The sequence below is a fragment of the Cavia porcellus genome, unplaced genomic scaffold (genome assembly GCF_034190915.1).
Source record: "Cavia porcellus strain 051 isolate PalLab524CR breed Dunkin Hartley unplaced genomic scaffold, mCavPor4.1 scaffold_31, whole genome shotgun sequence".
NCBI classification, from domain to species: domain Eukaryota; kingdom Metazoa; phylum Chordata; class Mammalia; order Rodentia; family Caviidae; genus Cavia; species Cavia porcellus.
In genome coordinates this window covers 11,046,110-11,065,248 of record NW_026947514.1, presented here as the reverse complement: position 1 = coordinate 11,065,248, position 19,139 = coordinate 11,046,110, and the positions used below count along the sequence as shown (strand labels likewise).

Sequence of the window (19,139 nt, the reverse complement as noted above, 5' to 3'; positions counted from 1 at the left end):
AAGAAATAAAAGCACTCGAATTGCTTTACGAAACAATCCTCACAAGTTAGAATCACTACAGTGAAAAGGAGACCACAGCCTCCCATACTTCAGCATCCAGGCAGGGTCACTTCCGTGGGCGGGAGGTGCGTGTGAGCCGCCTGGGTGGGGGTGAGCTCGTGCAGACGTGCGCACACCAAGTCACCAGGACTGTCCGATGAGTCCGGTGTGTCTCAGCACGGTCAGTAGTGAGTCCCACAGAGCTGTGGACTAAGGACTCCCACGAGCACTATGGCTCTCAGAGGCTCCAAGACAGACCATGCAGGTCTTGCTGCCCGGCTTTGTGTAGTTTGTGAAGGTGTGAACTGCCGCTATCAGAGTCTTGCCCCAGGTGTGTGTGTCCGAAGTTTTCAGCTTGGGGTATTTGCTGTGTTTTGGCAGTGGCGCTTGGCAATGTTTCAAGATGGAGATGCTAAGGTGCATGTCTTATAACAGGTGTCCAGGCTGGGAGTGTGGCCGGTCCTCGTGGGCATCTGGGACATGGTGTCCAGGGCCAATGGCTAAGAAGAGGCTGAGGGCAGAGAGAGGTCTGGGGGAGCCACTCATACCGCAGTGTGAGTAGGACCAAGAAGCTGGACAGCTTTCCTTGGAGGTTTAGCAACAGCCTGGCCAACAGCCTGGCCAGTCCTTGTAGTTTGGACCACTCTGGAGACCAGATACAGCCCTGGTGGCACACTTGGTCCATCTTCCGGCTGAGCTTAAAACCAAGGCTGTGTGAGTGTTTGTTGATCGACTGTTTCCCCATGTGGTAAGGGTCCTGAGCTGTGGCACCCCTCAAGTCCACCCAGCTGCTTGGAGCAGGAGGGGATCCTGGATGGGTGGGAACTTCCCAGAGGAAGCAGGGTGGTGGGAAAGAGGCAGATGACCCCCCAAGGCAAGCCAGCTTGGCACAGTGTCACCTGCCTGGTACCTGGAGGCTGAGGGCCCACCACAGGGTGCAGCATTCACAAACAGCCTTCCCCTGCAAAGTCAAGAAGGGGAACCCCTTGTTTTCAGAAGGCATCCCAGGGACGCCTGTCATGAAACTGGGCCATGCTCCATCCTTTGCTAGCTGTGGGCAAGGAACCTGTGCCTTCTGTCTGTCAGATGGGTAGCTGGTGGCTTCCTCCTGCTCGAGTCCCTAGTTTGACGGAGGAATTTGGAATATTCATGGAAGGAGGGGTCTCTGTGCGGGACCCAGAAGCCTGAATCAGAGCCCCTACAGCACAGAGGTGAGAGGGCTACTAAAGGGAAGTCTGGCCCAGCTCTCCGTTTGGGTACTTCATTTGGTGCAGCAGGAAGCCACCAGCTACCCCTCCGGGCCGAAGCCAAGGCCATTTCCTTCTTCTCTCTAGCAGTGGGGGCTGATTTCAGAGGCTGCCGCAAGCGCCAGAGCCCCAGGTTAACATGTGGGTCCCAAATCCGGCTCAGGCCCTTTGGGTCTTCTGGGGGTCAGAAGCGCATGCGCAGCCCCACACCCACACTGCCCCGAGCCCCGCGGGTGGTGGACGCCCTGGCACGGGCCTCCCCGTGGATGCGTTGTGGCTGTGAATGGAGAGCAGCAGCCCAAGAGTCAGTCCCTTGTGTCCTGGGACAATGGGGCTCTGTGTGGGGAGGCACTCCAGAGGAACGGGGTGCCCCACCCCATGCCCCTTCGCTTGTGGACATAGGGTCTGTGTCGCACAGCCCAGCAGGCCCAGGGCTTGGACATGGAGGCAGGGAGAGGGCTGGGGTCCCTGAGGGACTCCTGAGAAGCGCATCCTTTGGGACAGGTTGTGATGCAGGGCCAAGGGCAGCCTGTGCAGCCCCAGGAAGGCTCCCAACACCTGGCTCCAAGCCTCAGTTTCCTCCTTTGTGCAAAGGGTCTGTGAAACAGACCTGGTAGCCCAGTGAGAACTCCCAGTCCCCCCGCTGTCCTTGAGAGCTGCATGAAACCAGGGGAAGGGGCTTGGGTGGGCTGCCTGGCATGGCGGCAGAGAGAGAGAGTAAGTGTGCTCTTAACTCCGAGACGCTTGGTTCCCTTCTGTGAAGCCCGAGTCTGTGCAGCCTGACTCTAGAAAGAAGGAGAAACAACCCTGATGTCTGTTGTAAAATCACTTTTCTGCCTTGAGTCAGAGGCTTTAACCATGGCGTTTCGCTTTAAATGTTGCAAAAGGGAGCTGTGTCCAGGGCCCCTGCTGGTCTTCCACTCTTTCATCCCTCGCTCAGTGCCCTCCTGTCAGTCAAACATCTGGGCACAGCTGCTCTACAACAGCGGACTCCATATAGCCAGTACCCTCAGTTTCCCCACCGCAGAGGGACCGGTAATTGGGCCATGCTCCGCGGTGCCTAGTTGGGGGCCTTGAAGCCATCGCTGGGGAAGCAGTGGCTGCTACCGTGGACAGAACCTCTTGGTCTCATTTGATAGCTGCCAAACCCTGGAGGAATATAGGGAAAGCGCTCATCACCAGGGCTCTCTGGACAGTCCTGTGCCCTTGACCTGGGAGGGGGGATCCTCAAGGCCCCAGCCCAGCCGTCCTAGGCCTCTCTGGTCTCAGCCCCGTGAGTACCCAGTTACTCTTCCTACACAGACGCTCTGGCTCTTGTCTGGGCACCTGAGGGCATCTGGATCTGTCCTCTGTTTCTTCTCTGACCCTTGCCAGTGTCTAATCACATGCCGTTGGTGCTTAGATATGGTATTCTGGGGCTTCTTCCTCCTCTCAGAGGTCCCTAGAAGGGGGGGACACATGTGTCCCGTTCACTCCTGGACTCTTTAAGGTTTTTAGAGCATTCCTGCAGGGCAGCAAGCCGGCCGCTGGCTGGACACGCCTCACTTGTTTCTTGTCTCTCGGGGTCACTGTCTTTGTTGCCTGACATTTACTGTTCATGCAGTGTCTCATGCATTGTCTGGTTTTCAGTTCACCTTGGCTGGAAACAAAAGTCCCGAAGCCTTCACCAGTGCATTTCCTAACGAGCAGACAGCTTCTCTGGTTAGGGGAAATGGAGCCTGGGTCCTCCTAAGCTGCCCTCCCTGCCTGCCAGTCTTGTGGTCTATACGGGTGTCAGGAGTGTTTACTGAGGGTGGCAGACAAAGCTCCGAGAGTCTCAAGAGAGGATGTTGTGACCCTTGCATGGTCAAGACACGCCTGTCTTCCTGTCATGTTCAAGCGGGTGACAGAGAGCTCAGACCGGCTGGCACTTGCCACCCTCTGACTGTCTCATCCTCCACCGTCTGGCCACCTACCCCTCACCAGCCCCCGCCGCCCCCCACTCCTAAACCTTCCAATTCCCCAGGGCATCCTCTCTCAGCCACAAATGACCTCACCTTGCGTATTAGCAATTCGTGCATGTCTTTGCTTTGGGAGACTCCAGGATGTCTCCAGAGCATCCTGCTTTGCTCCTGGCTGCTTGAGCGAGATCATCAGCTAGTCCACTTTGCAATGACCCAAAAGGTAGCTAGAACAGGCCTGGTAAAGCCATGGTTTATGTCTGACTTATCTTTGTGCTCCCAAATCCTAGCACAGTGCCGGGGAGCATGCTCAGTGTCTTTCTGGTGGGTGAATGAGTATTTGTCTTCTCAAATATGAACCAGCAGAATATGCACACAATAAGCTGTCTTATCCCCTCTGAGGACGGATACTGGCAACACCTCACACTGAGGGAAATTGAGGCAGGGGCAGGCCTGGCAGGCAGCCCAGAGATTTCACTCTATCCCTTGGGAAAGTTGCTTCTTCATCCAGAGTCTTGGTATTTATTCTTTTCTGAAATGACACCTCCCAGGCTTCCTCCAGCTCTCACATTCTCTAATTGACTCAAGCAAGGATAAATAAAGATGCAGCCTTTGAACACAACAGCTGGCTTCCTGAGGAAAATCCAAGACTTATGCCTCCTCGGCTGGGTTTCGCAGAGGCCTCCCCCTTTTCCTGTCCATTAGCAGCTCTGCCTGGGGTTGTTTCCTTCCATGCACACAGAGATCGCTGCACTGCTGAGCAGCAGAGGGGGACCCTAGGCAGAGGATGCTCTCCATCAGGGCTCCCTGGTTTCCTGATCAACGTTTGGAAAAGTAATCATGGCGAGAAAAGCCCCGCCCCGTTAACAGAGAATGGGAGGCTGAATTCAGTGCCAGTTCCCAGGTTGGTGGAATTTCTGCACAGCGATGCTATTGGCACTTCTTTCAAAGACCAATTCATACGGAAATAACTAGTGCTGATAAAGACGGCCCCCAACCCACTACATCCAATAGCTACTGCTCCAAGGTGGGGCCCCTGGCCATGACCACAAATGGGTAGACTGATTCCCCACCTGGGCCATCAGGGGGAAGGTGCAGCCCTGGGGACTTGCCCAGAGGTGTTACAGCCCGAGGGAGCGAGGGAGGTCACAGAAGTTAAAATCTTGGCAGTGACAATAAGGCCCAGAGCTCTCGGGTGTGTAGACAAACATCTTCCTGTGATCCACTTGCACTTCTGAATCCCCATCGTGGCTGCTGCTGTAGGGGATGTGAAGCCTGGATCTCTGCTGAGTCACAGAAGATTCAAGCAAGTCAGGGTCACCCCCCAAAAGGGGGAATTAAGGGAGGATCCAGCTTGATGTTTTACCAAAAAAGCATTGAACAAGTCCACGGTGGGGGGAGTAGGAATCCTTTCTGCCCTCTTTCCCTGTTCTGTAGTTTAATCCTATTTTCAATTCTCAGCATCTTTTAGGTGTTGGGGTTTGGAAAGGTGTTGGGGTTGCACAACAGCCCCCTGGTGTCCCTGTTCCAGCCCATTCACAGGACGCCAGGTAGTGTTGCCAATTCTGCTTAGGCTCTGTGAAGATCCGTGGTCCAACCCTGGGGACCTGGCATTTGTTAATGAGGTTTTAGCAACCTTCCCCTGGGAAGCGCGTAATGGTTTCTGGATCGCTTAATCCAGCTGCCTTTAATTCAGCTACAAATTGGAACCACTCCCTTCTCCCTGGCTCCTTTCTGCCTGTCTTTGTTCTGCCTGGGAGGGCACCGAAGTGTGAGCACTTGGGGAAGCTCTGGCTTATTCCCACAGTGTCAGTCAGACACACAGCACGTGTGTGTGTCTAGCACTCACCCTGCTCCTAGCACTCACCCAGAGAGAAACACGAAAACATGTCCTAGCCGATGTTTACTTTCAGAGTGGTCAGAAACCCGGAACAAGCCTGAGTGTCCAACAGGTGGGTGGATAAACACCCTGCAGCACACTTGTCATGGAGTCCATTCAGTGACAACCAGCAAGGAACTTTGGAGAGGTGCAACCACGCGGATGATTCTCAAAAACACTGTGCTAAATAAAGTGAGCCAGAAAATTGAAAAAGCATCTGGCATGATTCCACTCGTGTCAGCGTCAGAAACAAGCACCTCTAATGAGAGATTGCAAAACTCCTCGGTGGTCGCCCACAGGGTGGGGACCCTGACACCCAGACATGTTGGGGCTCACCCAGAGCACAGGTATCAGAGGCCAGAGGTGTCTGTCTGAGGTGCTGGAAAGGGGTGGCTCTCGCTGGTGTCACCTTTGTCAGAACTGTCCCATGGTGTAGTGAGGCGGAACCCACACCTGGATAAACCTGTTCCCCACCCCTGCCGCCCAAGTGGAGGAGTCTTTGGTGTAATTTTTTTTTCCTTTTTATGGGTACCGGGGATCAAACTCATGACTGCCTGTTTACAAGGCAGGCACTTATGCCGCTGAGCTAAATCTCCAGCCCTCTTTGGTGTAATTTTAATTCCTTTGCATATATCACTGTCTTGAAGAGCGGGCCAAAGTTCATGGTACTGTCTGTCTGTCCATCCCTTCTTTTCCTTGCCATGTCCCCTCCCTTCTCTCCCTCTCCTCCCTCCCATTCTTCCTTCCCTCCCCTTTCTCATTTCTTTTGCAATTCTCTGCACTTCTTCCCAGTGGGATCTGGGTCATCTTCGTAACTCTGGAATGAGGCTGTGGGGTGTTTGCTTGTCTCCCAGGGATGAGAACTGGCCTCTGATGCCTGTGCTTTGGGTAAACCCCAACACGCCCATGCTGGGGGGGTCTGGGTTCACCCCAGCACTCCATGGATCACGCATGGATGGGGGGCCTTGAAGCACTAGTGTCGGCTGCTTTGTCAAAGACAGACTTCCCCCCATTCTAGCCAGCCCCTGCAGGCCGAGCTAGCTGCCAGTACCCCGGGCAGAATCCAAGAGAACTTGCCTCTTAAAAGAAACCAGCTTCAGAAACCACCAGGCAGGCCTCCTCTGCTCTCTTCCAACCCCAGAGTTCCCCCTGAGCCCGGCTCCCCACCCCCACCTGCAGAGGAACCGGATTTAATGCCTCAACTGAGAGAATGAGAGGTTCTGTTATTTTTCATGGGAAATTAAACCTGACCCTGCTGACAGTTAGCTCATGCCAAGGGAGGATGGATGGCCGGGGTGCGTCGCTTAACCCCTGCTCTGCACAGGCCAGGTCTGGGTGGGGGTGGGGTCAGCCTGGCTGGGGGCCATCTGTGATGTCATCAGCTTCCGCTGGGGGCAGGGTCGGCAGGAGAGGTCAGGGGCCCTCACTGGGGAGTCAGCCCCGGCTGCAGCTGGCTCATTCAGGGAGACTCATGATGCTCCTGTCTCTTCCAGCTCCCAGCTCTACCTCGTGCCCTGCCGAGGAAAGCTGGTGGTCGGGGCTGGTGATCATCATTGCCGTATGTTGTGCCTCTCTGGTGTTTCTGACTGTCCTTGTCATCATTTGCTACAAAGCCATAAAAAGGTGAGTGCCCACCGCCCTGCCTGGAGGCTCCTCTACCACTTTGATCATTTGTTAAATTAGAAAGACTGTTACGTGCATATAAGAAGCAGAAGGAAGCCCAGCCTCGGTGAGAGGCTGTCTGGAAAATAAAAAGAAGAAACAAAGCTGAGCGTGTCACTCAGCGCAAAGGCTTTAGTTTCTGCAAAGAAAAACAAAACAAACAAACAAAAAACAGGAAAAGCAGAATTGAACTCCTATTGTGACGTTAAAAATTTACCAACATTTTACTATATTTGCGCATCTATTTCCTCCTTTTTTATTTTTCTCACTGCTAGACTATTTTAAAGTTGATCTCAGAAATAATCCTCCAGTCATTATTAAGAAATTTGTTTTTATAAACATCTGATGAGCATCAGTTCTCTGTGAGGCCCAGTGTAATACCAAAACTTTAGAAAACATCAAAGAGTAAAAGGAATTGTTATTGTAATAGTCCTAGGAAAGTTTTTTTTTATTCTCCCAAATCTGAAATTAGAGGGTTCACATAAAGAACAATTATAACATCTAAAATAGTTTTTTTTCTTTTAATCATCTATGCGATGTGATTTTGATCAGTAATTCAAAAGCACTAAGAGCAGTGTCAAGTTACAGATATTAAAAGGAGACTCAGGCACACAGGATGAAGGGCCAGGAAGAGTCACCGGTCTGGCTTGTTCTGGGAACTGGGAAGTAGAGGCAGGAGCCAGGGACAGGCCCAGGGGTGGGAGCTCAACACAGGACAGGCCATGCCCTGGGCATCTGCCGCCAACCCAAGCCCAGAGCCCCTCTTACCCCAAGCACTCAGGCTGCAGGGACTCTCCCAAAATGAAGACAGATGACAAGAATAACCGTGGAGTCCCGTGATTCCTCTCTATTCATGGGAGGCTCAGCCCAACTGGGAGGCCCGTGGCCATCGCAGGGTTTGCCTGCACCTGGGTACCAGGAGCTACTGAAGGCGGTTGAGGGAGAGTGCACCCCCAGGGCATGGGCTGCCAGCTCCTCCCTTACCCTGGGAAATGCTCAGCGCAGTCTGTGCAATGGCTACAAAAGACACACTGAGTCTCTTCGGCCTCCCTTCTAGCCCCAGACCTCTCCTGCTTCAAATGGAGGAGGAGGGAGGGAGCCCAACAGGTCAGAAGGGACTCACGTTAGTACAGCACCGCCCACCGGCAGCGGCAGTGGGCGGGGCTCCTGGAGTGGGCGGGGCCTCCCGAGTTAGTGCAGAGACCAGGTGCCAAGGGGCCTGGACCTACTACAGGTCCAGCGGCAGGAAGGGCTGTAGTTCACAGACAAGGGTAGGAAATGGTACCATACGAACCCAGCGAGCCAGAGGAGAGGGGCTCCTCTCAGGGCTCTGCCTTCAAGATGTCCTTTTCCAGAGAGGGTGGCCCTGGTACATCCAGTGGATGTACGGGGACAGGAGAGAGCTGTGTGGCACTGCTAGGGACACAAATGGAGTCTGTCGCTGCTAAAGCCTGGGGGGCTTTGTTCCCGAGGACCATGCAGGGCCTGCTGGGAAGAAGAGCCTCTCCCGGTGCAGCCATCTATCTGTCTGTCTGTCTGTCAGAGGTAGGAGCACTGTGTCAGCCAGTAGCTCCTTGTACTTCTCCCCAGAGTATACAGAGGATTTCTTGCTCAGGGTGATTCCTTGCTGGTCAATAATTTATCTGAAACATGCTTTCTTTTCAGGGAAACAAAAGCATCCCATGTCACTGTGAAACCATTAAAAGATCCCACTTCTTTTTAATTCACTTGTCCCTGGGTCCCCGGGGAGGGTTTCCAAGCAGAGTCTTTGTGAGTGGCTTCGATGCAGCCTCAGAGAGCCAGGCTTCTGGGAGGACACTGCAGGACTGACCAGCATAGGGCGACAGCTCTGGCGGAGATTCACCTGGGAGCGTCAGCTAGGAGAAGCACCCCCAAACACCCCCACTTTCCCGTCCAGGAGAACCACCAGGTCTGGCTGGAGTGGCTTGGGTCTAAGGGGTAGGTGGACTCTAATCAGCTTTTAAATGCAGGTTCGATGTGGAAACCCTCCATCCTGGGCTGCGGTAACTGTTCCCAGGCCCCGGCTCTGTGCGGGCAGTGCAGTGCTGGGGGTGGGGGGTGTTCACGGCCCGGAAGAGGGGAGTACTTTGCCCACAACTGGGCCCGAAAGCTTCTTAGAAGCGGGTGCGGTAGCCAGGCTAAGGGATGGGGAGGGCTGTCACTGTGTGGTCCCAGGTCCTGTAAACTATCCTGACTCCCAAAGCGTTCCTGGCTGTGGGAAGCCGTGCAGGTGGCCTCATTGCCCTGGACTTGCATGAACAGGTGTCTTTGCCTAGAGCACGGGATGAGCAGGTGTCAGTTCTGTTCTCAGCACAGAACGTAGCCTTCCCGTGTGAACACCTCGGGAAATGAGGTCCCCAGGCTCCTCCTGAGGCCCAACCACTAGGTCACTGCACCCCTGAGATGTGTGGATGTTGACCACAAGGTCACCGAGCCTAGGGTCAGGGGTCAGGGGCCGGGTGCCATCTGGGCCTTGGGCAGCATGTGAATAGCACAGATATGGACCCTGCCCATGCTGCACTGCCCTCTGGAGGGGAAAGTGGGCATGAATCAGCCCACACCACCCTGAGAACCATCAGAGGAGCTCCTGAAGGGCAGACACTCTTGGTCCAGCCCAGGAAGAGAAACTTACACAAAGGGGAGATGCTGAGTCACCAAGGGAAAGCTCCCAGGTGCCCTCTGCCTGGGAGACAGGTCAACCTCAGCCCTGGTACGGGGAAGGACCCCCGCCAGCTGGGGACCCTGAGTCGGCCAAGCTCCATCCCACCATACCCACTCCATGGAGCCACCTCCACCCCAGGTGCAGGGACAACTTCTCCCCTCTACTGGCCATCGATGACACAGGTCCTTTCCCCACTGCTGTCCACTTGCCACTAAGCCACTGGGCAGCCATTTCCTTCTCATTGACAGGCTCTTGCTGAGTCAATGCCTACAGGGCAGTCGGGTTGGACCTGCAGACTGATTGCACAGGAAGAGCCAGTGTCTTCTCAGATGTGGCTGGAGCATGCATGTGCCTGAGTCCTGGAACCCTGGCCAGGCTCCGAAACTCATCCGAATTTGTGGTTGAGACACTTCTAGTAGCAGGAGCACTCTGGGACACTCCAGTCTCTCAGATGGCACTGCAGGAGATACACTGACTGGCATGGGGCTGCTCAGGAAGCCAGTTTGTCCCCAGGGCACCTCCTGAGTGAGGTGGACTAGATTAGGTGCCAGGGAGCCAGAGGTGAACAGGGCACTTCTCCTGCTAGTGGAATCCAGCACACATACCAGCAAATTAGTAAGCGGGGTGATGTGAGAGACAGTTTGTGCTAGGAGAACGGAACAGGACTGGCAGGGGCGTGCTGCCCCCACCTGAAGCTGAGCGTATCACGCATGCCCTGGGGGGGAAGCAGAATGGCTGGAGGGTGCACTGAGGCTCTGCATGCTCACTCCCACCTTTTAATTTAATTCTCATTTTTAGCAGAGTCATACGTACACGTAGTTTTAAAATGTCAAATGTGCCACAGGCCGAGAAGGAACGTGCCGCAGAGCAGGTAGCTCAGTGGTAGGGTCTGTCATATGGAAGGCCCTGGGCTCAAATCCCCAGCACCACAGGAAAAAAAAACAAGAGACCTGACTTTCCTCTCAGCCCCCCCCAAGTCTCATTCTTGAGGGGCAACAGCCTTCAGTCAGTAGCTGTCTCCTCCAGTATTTCTCCCAGCAGCCTTAGTGTGAGTGTCCATGACTTGAATGTTCTTCCACAGTTAAATGTTATCTATTGATGATCCCTCTGGGATACACGGGATCAGCACCCCTCCCCATGTCCCATCCTCCACCCCGTGCAGGCTGCAGGGACTTCAATATCTGCCTTCCTGTGCCAAGGTAAATACTGTTCTCAGCTGAGCCGTTTGGGTACAGTGGTTTGTTTCCTTTTGTGGTGTTCACAGCACCTTTGTTCCGTAAGGTCAAGTACATCGGTTCCATTTTTGTCTTGAGATGTCATACTCTTCTCTGGGGCAACTAATGGCAAGCTTTTAAACCACCAGTGTCCCTTCCGGCAGCCTTCCATGCTGCATGTTCCCAAGAAGGCTGCCATCTGGCCACCCTTAGCTTCCTCTCCCAGCCTACTGCAGGGCTGCCTCTCTTTAGCTTCATTCCTCCATAAATTCACTTCAAATTCTTCCCTGAGTGGTAGCTCAATAGAAAATGCATCAGTGAGATGAGCTGTCTTTTCTTTTCTTCCTTCCTGTCTTTCTCTCAGCAAAGCACCTTTTGGGTGCTTTGGGGTGGCCCCGATGAGGGTTTGTTCTTACAGCATTGTGGCTCGCAGAGAAGACCTTGTTCCTAGGGGCCACTGGGATATCAAGCAGGACGTGGGGTTTATGTGGACTGGGGGCCCCCAGGGCACAGGTCAGCTGCACAGGGAAGCTGCAGTTCTGCACAGGTTTGTGCTCTGCTTGTGGCTGTGCTTAGTGTGACGCTGGTGTTCCCAGGCCCGTGGGCCCGTGCACATGTGCGAGCAGTCATGTGCACTTGCATGCACCTAAGGTCAGGAGCTCTCCTGTCCCAGATTCACCGGGCACAGCCCTGGCCCCCTGGGCATGCATGGAGGCTCCTTTACACGGACCTGCCAGAGTCCACCACCTTTTAATTTGACACATGCTACTTAGAATTCTGGAATTCTGAAATCCCTCATTTTCTTGCCCTCTCTGTCTGGGTGAAGGAAGAAGAATCTGGCTTTGGAGTGGAAAACATGTGCCCAGTTTTTGATACCCAGCTCTCGCCCCTTTGCCTCTGCTCTGCCCTCCATGCCCTGTCGCTACAGCCTTCTGCACTTTGCAGTGGCACTGCCTCCCTGTCCCTGTGTGTGATCGCCTTGGAAGGGTCCCGGTGTCTGCCACCTCCTCTTCTCCCCGCAGGATGATCACCCCCAACCCCGCCCTCATGGGTCAGAGCAAACACAGCTGTCTCCTCCGCGCCCCCCTGCTTGGGCCTTTATCCAAACCTGAGCCAAGTCCAAGTTGCTGTGCTCCCAGGAGGCACCTCTTCGGCTGCTCAGGCCATCTGAGCAAGGTCCTTGGGTACCTTGTGGCATTCAGAAACTGGCTGTTGTTTTTTGTTGTGGTTTCAAGACTTTATCCTGTGACTCCTGGGCCTCACTGCCATCTGCTAGGTTCCTGGAGTTTGACTTTTCCCTGGTCAGCACACGAATTTCAGTGTTCCAGATGCCGTGGCATCTGTCACTGTCACCACCACAATCCTCCCTTCCAGCAGAGCTCAGGTAAGGCGAGGGGGAGCAGGACCTGAGGTATCCTGACATCCCTCGGGCTGAGACGCTCATGTGGGCTTATTGGCTTCCCTGCAGGAGAGTTCTCCACATGACCGATGATGAAATCCCATCCTGGTGGGGAGCAGCAGGCAGCAGAGATGAGCCTGATTCATCTACCTGAACGTGGGTGCAGTGGGGCCAGGGGCCCTGGCCACCGTGCCACATCATTGACCAAAAGCTAAGCAGATTGAGGGCAGGCTCAGTGCTGGCTGATGGGAAACCCAAAACTAGTCTCTGTTTCTTGGGGCTAATAAGTCCCCACCACCCAACCCATCTTTCCAGAAGTGCTGCGTCGACATCATGAGTAGTGTGAGCAGTGGACAGGAATTCCTCAGATGTGGACACCCCCCACCTCCAACCCTATCAGCTGAGAGCACCTGGCAGGGCCTGGCCTCTGCCCCCTTCACTCCCCGTGTTCTTTTTCTACTGCTCTCTCCTCCTGGCTTGGGTTTCTTTAGACCCAGGGGCCTCTGGCACAGCTCCTGGCCCACTCCCTACATGGCAGGCTCCTTCTTGCTTACCTGGCTCACCTGCCAGCCCGGAGCAGGTGCCTTAGCTATCTCCTTGTGACCCCAATTCTTGGTTCTTATAATTTATTACGGTCTACTCACACGTGGCCTGATGTTGCGTGGCTCCTGACCTGGTGTTAGGGTGAGGTTAACATCCTTGGTCTGTTTGGGTCTCTTTTGTTTACTTCAATGAGCTGAACCCATAGGACTCTGGAGCTGGAGCTACCTGATCAACCAGACAGTGGCAGGACTGCTAAAGATGCCATAGTGCCCAGGTTGGGGTAGGTTGGTTCAGAATGAGGATCTACCCTCATCTCACCAACACTTAACAAAGGGAGCCTGAGTCCAGCATGACAGCTTCTCCCAGGTCTCACCTGAGAATCCTGCCTCTAGAAGGATGGAGTTCTAGGGCGTCCTGGTATCACTGTGAGCTTTTTGCAGGTGAAGTGACATTTTAGACATGGGACTGGTGCCAAGGGCACTCCCATGTTCTGCTGTCTGATACTCCTGCCAGATCTCAGCTTCAGGTCACCTCTTCCCAGAGGGGTTCCCTCTGGTCAGAGGAGAATTTCAAGGGGTGTCGCCCCTGGAACCTCAGAGAGACAGATGCTCAGAGCCCAGTGATATGGGTGCCATCTCTTCCTGTAATCCCTCCAACAAAGCATGCCTACACCCTGAGTGCCTTCTGGCAGCTTCAGGGCTGGGAGGACAGTCGCCAAGCCTGAGCCAGCTTGGAGGTCTCCTGTTCAGGGCTCTGATGTGAACATGCAGTCCTATCTCCAGCATCCAGACTGGGTAGGGTTGCAGTATAGATGGATTTTAGGCTGCAGGGCCAGCAGAGGTGAGCCCAGGAGCCGCTGAAGACCCTAGGCTGCACTGAACTCCAGGATGCCTATTTCCCTGTGGTCCTGGTGGGACTGAAATTGGGGCGGCTGCTTCTTGTTGAACTCCACTCAAAAAACAAGGCCCCATGATGAAAAACGGGGCAAGATGTCTTTTTAAAAGAAGCACAGCGACACAGTGCAGATGGAATTTGCAAAGCTGTGCCAACTACAATAAAAGCACTTCTTTTAAAAAGACGTCTTGCCCCGTTTGTCATCTTGGGGTCTTGCCCCATTTTTCATCATGGGGCCTTGTTTTTTGAGTGGAGTACAACACTTCTCACAGTGACACCATTGGTGACTCAGAAAGGCTTTTTCTAGCTTCTTCACCCAGGATGGAGAAGTCTAAAGTCTGCAGAGGAATCTCCTGGTGGGCCTGTGGTGTGTGTGTGTGTGTGTGCACCCATGCACACACAGTGAGGAGAATGAATGCCTTTGGGGGAGATCAGGTGGGACCTGCACTCTTCACTACACTGAAAGCAAACCTCAGGGTACATGAGACAGGAGAGTGGGAACCCTCCCTATGCAGGCTGCTCTGAACTGCGTTTGACTGTGGTTCCCAGCACAGCACAGCTGAGGGAGGACAATGTCCCATCATTGTCAGCAGGGACTAGGAGGTCAACCCAGGCCCTGGCCCTCTCTGCCCAGGCCAGTAGCGCTGCCGGAGGCCCAGTGTGTTCAGAGGCCTCTTGAGATTGTGAGTGTGTGTAGCCAGAGAACATCGAGCGCCTGCTGCTTGCCGCAGGCAGGGCAGATAGGAACAAAAGGTCTGAGGCAGGGACAACCCTCTTTCCTGCAGCAGGCAGCTGTCAAGGGAAAGCTCACCTCCCTTTCTCTCGGTTTCAGGAATCAAGCCATTTAGGGGGCCCTCGGTGGCCATCTCCACCGGGACCAGGGTGGAGATGCCTGTCCTGGCTTGGCCCACAGAGTCCGGAGCTGGGCTGGGTCCTAGTGTCTTCCTCCAGACCTTCAAGAGCCCCGGGGCGCATGATAGGTAGGAAGTTTCGGCAGCAGAGTGACCCCCCACTGATACCTTCCTCAACGCTGAGCGCTAACACACACTTACAGAGCACTTACTGTGTACCACACACACACTCACCTAAGTCCTTGCTAACATGGTTAATCCTCAAAACCATCTCTTGAAGTGGACATGATTGTGCCATTTTATAGACAAGGAAACTGAGGCATGGAGAGAGGTTGTGTAGCTTGCTCAAGGTTACAGAGCCAGAAAGTGGTGGAGCCTACTTCACTGAGCTGTGTGACATCTGCCTCAGTGTCACCCTTAGGTGCTGTGGTTGGTGATGGGATGGCACCTGGAGGCAGATGGAGCCTGAAAATTCACTGGGCGCCACTGAAGCCCAGAAGGCTTGGGAGCAGTTTCAGGCCACAGCCCAGGGAGCAGAACAGTAGGCAACTTGGATCCAGTGGTGGAGGAGAAAGGCCCTGTGGACTTCTCAGGGGAAGAGTCAGTGCCACCCTGTCCCCTCATGGTGTGCAGACAGCTGTGGTGTCTCCGTCATGGGGTCTGTGATGCCATAGTGTGGGGGTCCTAGCGTAAAGCTTAATGAGACAGGCTTCCAGGGGGACTCTAGGATGTTGGGGACCCTATGAAGAGGCGGGAGGGAGGCTCTCCGAAGCAGCAGGACCACAAAACCCATTTTTAGGGAATGCCGACCGACTGGGAGGCTGTCTGAACAGGACACAGAAGTATAAGTGGTGGTCTAGGCCCTTCCACCACTGAACGGTGGCCAGTGAACCACTGGTGTGTACTAACTAATTTAACTTAGACACCCATCACCATCATTGTCATCACCACTCTCACTGTCACTACCGCCACGAACTCAACCATCCAACCCAACCCAACCCAGCCCCCACCATCACCACCACTGCCATCGCAATCATGACCTCAGCTTCCTCCACCATGGTACCACCACAGCCATCACCACCACCTCCAGCACCTCTGCCGTAACCAGCATCACCACCATCATTACCACCATCACTACCACAACCGTTATCACTGCATCCATCATCATCCCTGCTGACATCACTGTCACCACACCTCCTTCACCACATTTGCCATTTGCCTTTGGCCACACAAGAGTGTGAAATTCAAGCACCAGTGGCTCTCTCCTGGTAACCATCTGTACTCCCAAACATTCATCTTCATTTCTGTGTGCTTGAAATCAAAGAGATCCATCAAAGCTTGATCATAGGAGGATGACCACGCATTCTGGTTTGTCCAGAGCAGTTCCAGTTCAGGCCTGTTGTCCCCACTCCATTATCAATAGCTCCTCTCTCAACTGTGCCCTGGTTTGAATACTAAATTATGTGGTCATCCGAGTCAAGATCATGCCCAGCTTCTGACGAACCACATAGAGCCAAGCAGCCCCGGGATACTAACCTAGCCCTAAGCCGAGTGGGTTTCATTCTGGGACTCTCTTACGGATGTGGATACTGGCTGGGAGGTCACATACCCCACAGTCACTGATAACTGATGATGTCCCTGCTGCCCCTCCTATGTCTCCCCTTCCTTCCAGGAAACCCCTGCGAAAAGATGAAAATGGTACCAGCGTTGCTGAGTATCCCATGAGCTCCTCACAGAGCAATAAAGGGGTGGATGTGAGCAACGCAGTGGTGTGAGTCTGCAGGCCCTGGACCCGCTGGCCAGAGGGACACCTTGATGGCACTAATGGACATGGGAAGCTGACCCTGGGCTTGTCCAGGACTTCATTGCCTTGCAGGCCTCAAGTCTCCTGAAGGAGAAACCATCCTTTTCCCAGGCCAGCCCCAGCTGGCCTATGGGCAGGGGCAGTGCAGATGCTGGGCTGAGCCCAGGTCCCCCTGCATGCAGTGCCTGGGGCAGCATCACCGCCCAGGGCTCTCCATCCTCCTCTTGTCTTGTGTTTGGTCCACAGACTGTTCACCAACTGCTGTCTAAAGCACATGCTCTGATGAAGGCAGAAGGGCTGTCTGCTTGTGGGGGCAGGAGGTGCCCTTTTAGCTAACAGAAGGTGAACAGGGCCACTCCCCAGCCTGAAAACCTCCCTCTTCCAGGAAGCAGCCTGCTTGCTTCTCTGTGGATGTCCCAACAGAAGCCATCGACACAGCCATGAGACAGACGTCCCCTTTCAAAGGTGCTTCCCACACATCTGTTCCTCACCCCATCTGTAACTGTCCCCAGTCTTCAGGGCCAGTGTCTGCCCTCCTGTACCTGGGCCATGAGGCCAGCCTGAGAACCCCTGTGAGCGGACATGGGGGCTCATTTACATGGGGGTAGAGCATCACAGAAGCCTAGATTAAGGGAGTCTGGAAAGGGCAAGGATTCCCCGCCCTGTTCTCAGACAGCAGCACACCTGGATGCAGCCTTGTGGGGAGGAGGTCGTCACTTGTGCCAACCCATCGGGGCACTCTGGCCTGGAGCCACATCTTCCGGACCATGCCCCGAGACCTAACAGTGGTGCCCAGATTCTTCTGAGAGCCCCTAGAAGGAGGGGTTTTATTCCCATGTCCTGCAGGCCAGTGCTCTGGATGTGCCGAACCCTCCTGAGTATGGAAGGTGGAGGAGAAGGGCAGGAACCTCCAGGCTTGTCACCTCTTCCCTGCCCACCGGTTTCCCAGATGGCACCTCCCACTGGGACACATTGCCCAGCCCATGGAGGCAGTGACCTTGTGAGCTTACCTCCTTTGGCAAGTTAGGAGGACACTCTTCACCCCATGGTTCCCCTCACCACCCTCACAGACCTGCTGAAATGGAACCAGGCCTATTTAACAGTTAGGCTTGTGACCTTGTCGGGATTAAGCTGACTGGACCTCGTTTGCCTTCTATGCCGCTATTGTACTTCTCTGGCAGGTTTTTGGGTTGTGATGAGACCCTCAAATCCAGGTAAGATGGACAGATATGAAAGCCACTCCCCCATGTGACAAAAATGTCCACTGTCCCAGTGCCCTGTGCCCAGAGCTGTCACTGTCCTTCCCCTGGCCAGTGTATGCACCCTGAGGCCAGCTCAGGAAACCCCCATCCTGAGGCTTTTTTTCCTTTCCTTTCTCCTCCTCTGGCTTGAGGACTCCTTTGAACTTCACTTTCCTGACACACCTTGGCGTCATTATGGGGCTGCCAACAGCTCCACCCTGTGAACACTTGGCAGTACGCTTGGGATGCAGGGTCAGGTGACAAACAGGCCAGAGGAGGGGGTTCAGGGACAGGGCAGGAGAGAGAAACCAGGCAGACCCCAGGCCAGGGCACTGTGCCCCTCTGCCCACAGCCTCCACTCCTGCAGAGCCCCCTCCTTGAGCATAGACTTGGGCAGGTGAGCAGTAGCCCAGCCCTAAACACACCGCACTCCAGGCTTCATGGCAGAAAAAGCTGATGCCCTGGGCTGGTCCAGAGTAGCCAGAGGGTGCTTTAGGCTGGAAGCTACTGGCTAAGGTGCCCTGGTGAGCTAGGGCCACCCTGAAAAGCTGAGGATGGCCGAGTATCCATACACCCACAGGGCTCTACTATCCTTGACAATGGCTTAAACGTAGGAAGCCCAGATTTTGCAGTTAGGCTGCAGGAACCTGACTGAGCTGCCCTTCATGCTGGCCCTCAAGACACCCAGGGCTCTAGTTTGCATGCAAATTCCCCTCCAACCAGCTTGTAAGGTCCATTCTCAGCCAGTTATGGAAAACCAAGGGAAGAGTTGCATTCTTTAAAAGAATATTCACTTGAGAACAAAGCCCCCACATTCAGGACTGGTGCCCAGAGGACACATCTCATGGAGCAGTGTGGGAGGACCCCTGGCTTTCAGCTTAGGAGACTGATGTGCCCATCCAACTGCTGCAACCTAGTATGTGAGCTTGGAGCTTTCGTTCAAAATAAATCTGCAGCGCCGCAGCCCGGACCCCTCCTCAGATTGGTCCGAGGTCGAGAAGGAGGTGCACATTCTTGCCGTGCATTTTCTCAGCTGTCCAGTAGTCAAGCTCCACTTGGGAACGCAGTGGCATTTGGGGGCTCCCAGCGAACCCAGTGTTCCTAACAGGCTTCTGGGAAAGTTTTGGAAGAAAGACTAATAGGTATAAAAATATAAACATATATATTATATAGTTATATATTTAAAGAAATATCTGTATATAATTACTGTACTCTCTGCATCTGTATGATCTCAACAGCCGAGGTAGCGTGAGACATGTAATGCATGAGTGTAAATACCCTGACCTCTGCCTTCTTAGCGATGTGCCGTGTGTACGGGGACGATCTCTCTTGTTCCTAGGCGTTCTGTCTCAATGGACAAGTACACCTGTCTATGCCATCTTGTCCACCAATGAGCCATTAATGTCGATTTCATGCTGAGACTTCTGTACAGGAGGCAGGACTGGCAGCCTTGGGGGATGCGCTGTATGCTCCTTATGAGGAAAGAAGCACCATGACTTTTTTTTATTTTCAATAAAAATATACTTAAAAGATGGCTGTCCATTGTCACTTGTAGGTGCAGGGTGGCAAGGGGAGGGGAGGCAGGGGTGGCAGAGGGTTTTCCATGAAGGTGCTGCCTGGGCGTGGCTTGGGACCTTACATGCATTATCTCTGTCACCCAAGGTTGGTATTTATGGGGATTTCCAAGACCAATGCTGACCCTCATCTTCCCTCTCCACTACCACCTAAGTCCTGGGCAAAACT

The 19,139-nt window shown here is 54.0% G+C and overlaps 1 protein-coding gene across 4 annotated transcripts in view; it reads left to right on the top strand.

Annotated features, from left to right (window-relative positions):
• The window catches only part of Prima1 (proline rich membrane anchor 1), a 52,269-nt gene extending 33,341 nt beyond the window's left edge, over nt 1-18,928 (top strand). For 3 of the 4 annotated variants that reach the window (XM_063241353.1, XM_063241354.1, XM_063241355.1), the window contains exons 4-5: nt 6,599-6,728; nt 16,024-18,928. In XM_063241353.1, the coding sequence (XP_063097423.1) occupies nt 6,599-6,728; nt 16,024-16,126 (233 nt within the window). In that variant the 3' untranslated portion in view covers nt 16,127-18,928. Of the gene's footprint in view, nt 1-6,598; nt 6,729-14,332; nt 14,481-16,023 lie in introns of all 4 variants that reach the window. The other variant, XR_010044957.1, reaches the window with a different exon arrangement.
• Nucleotides 18,929-19,139: the final 211 nt, after the last annotated feature.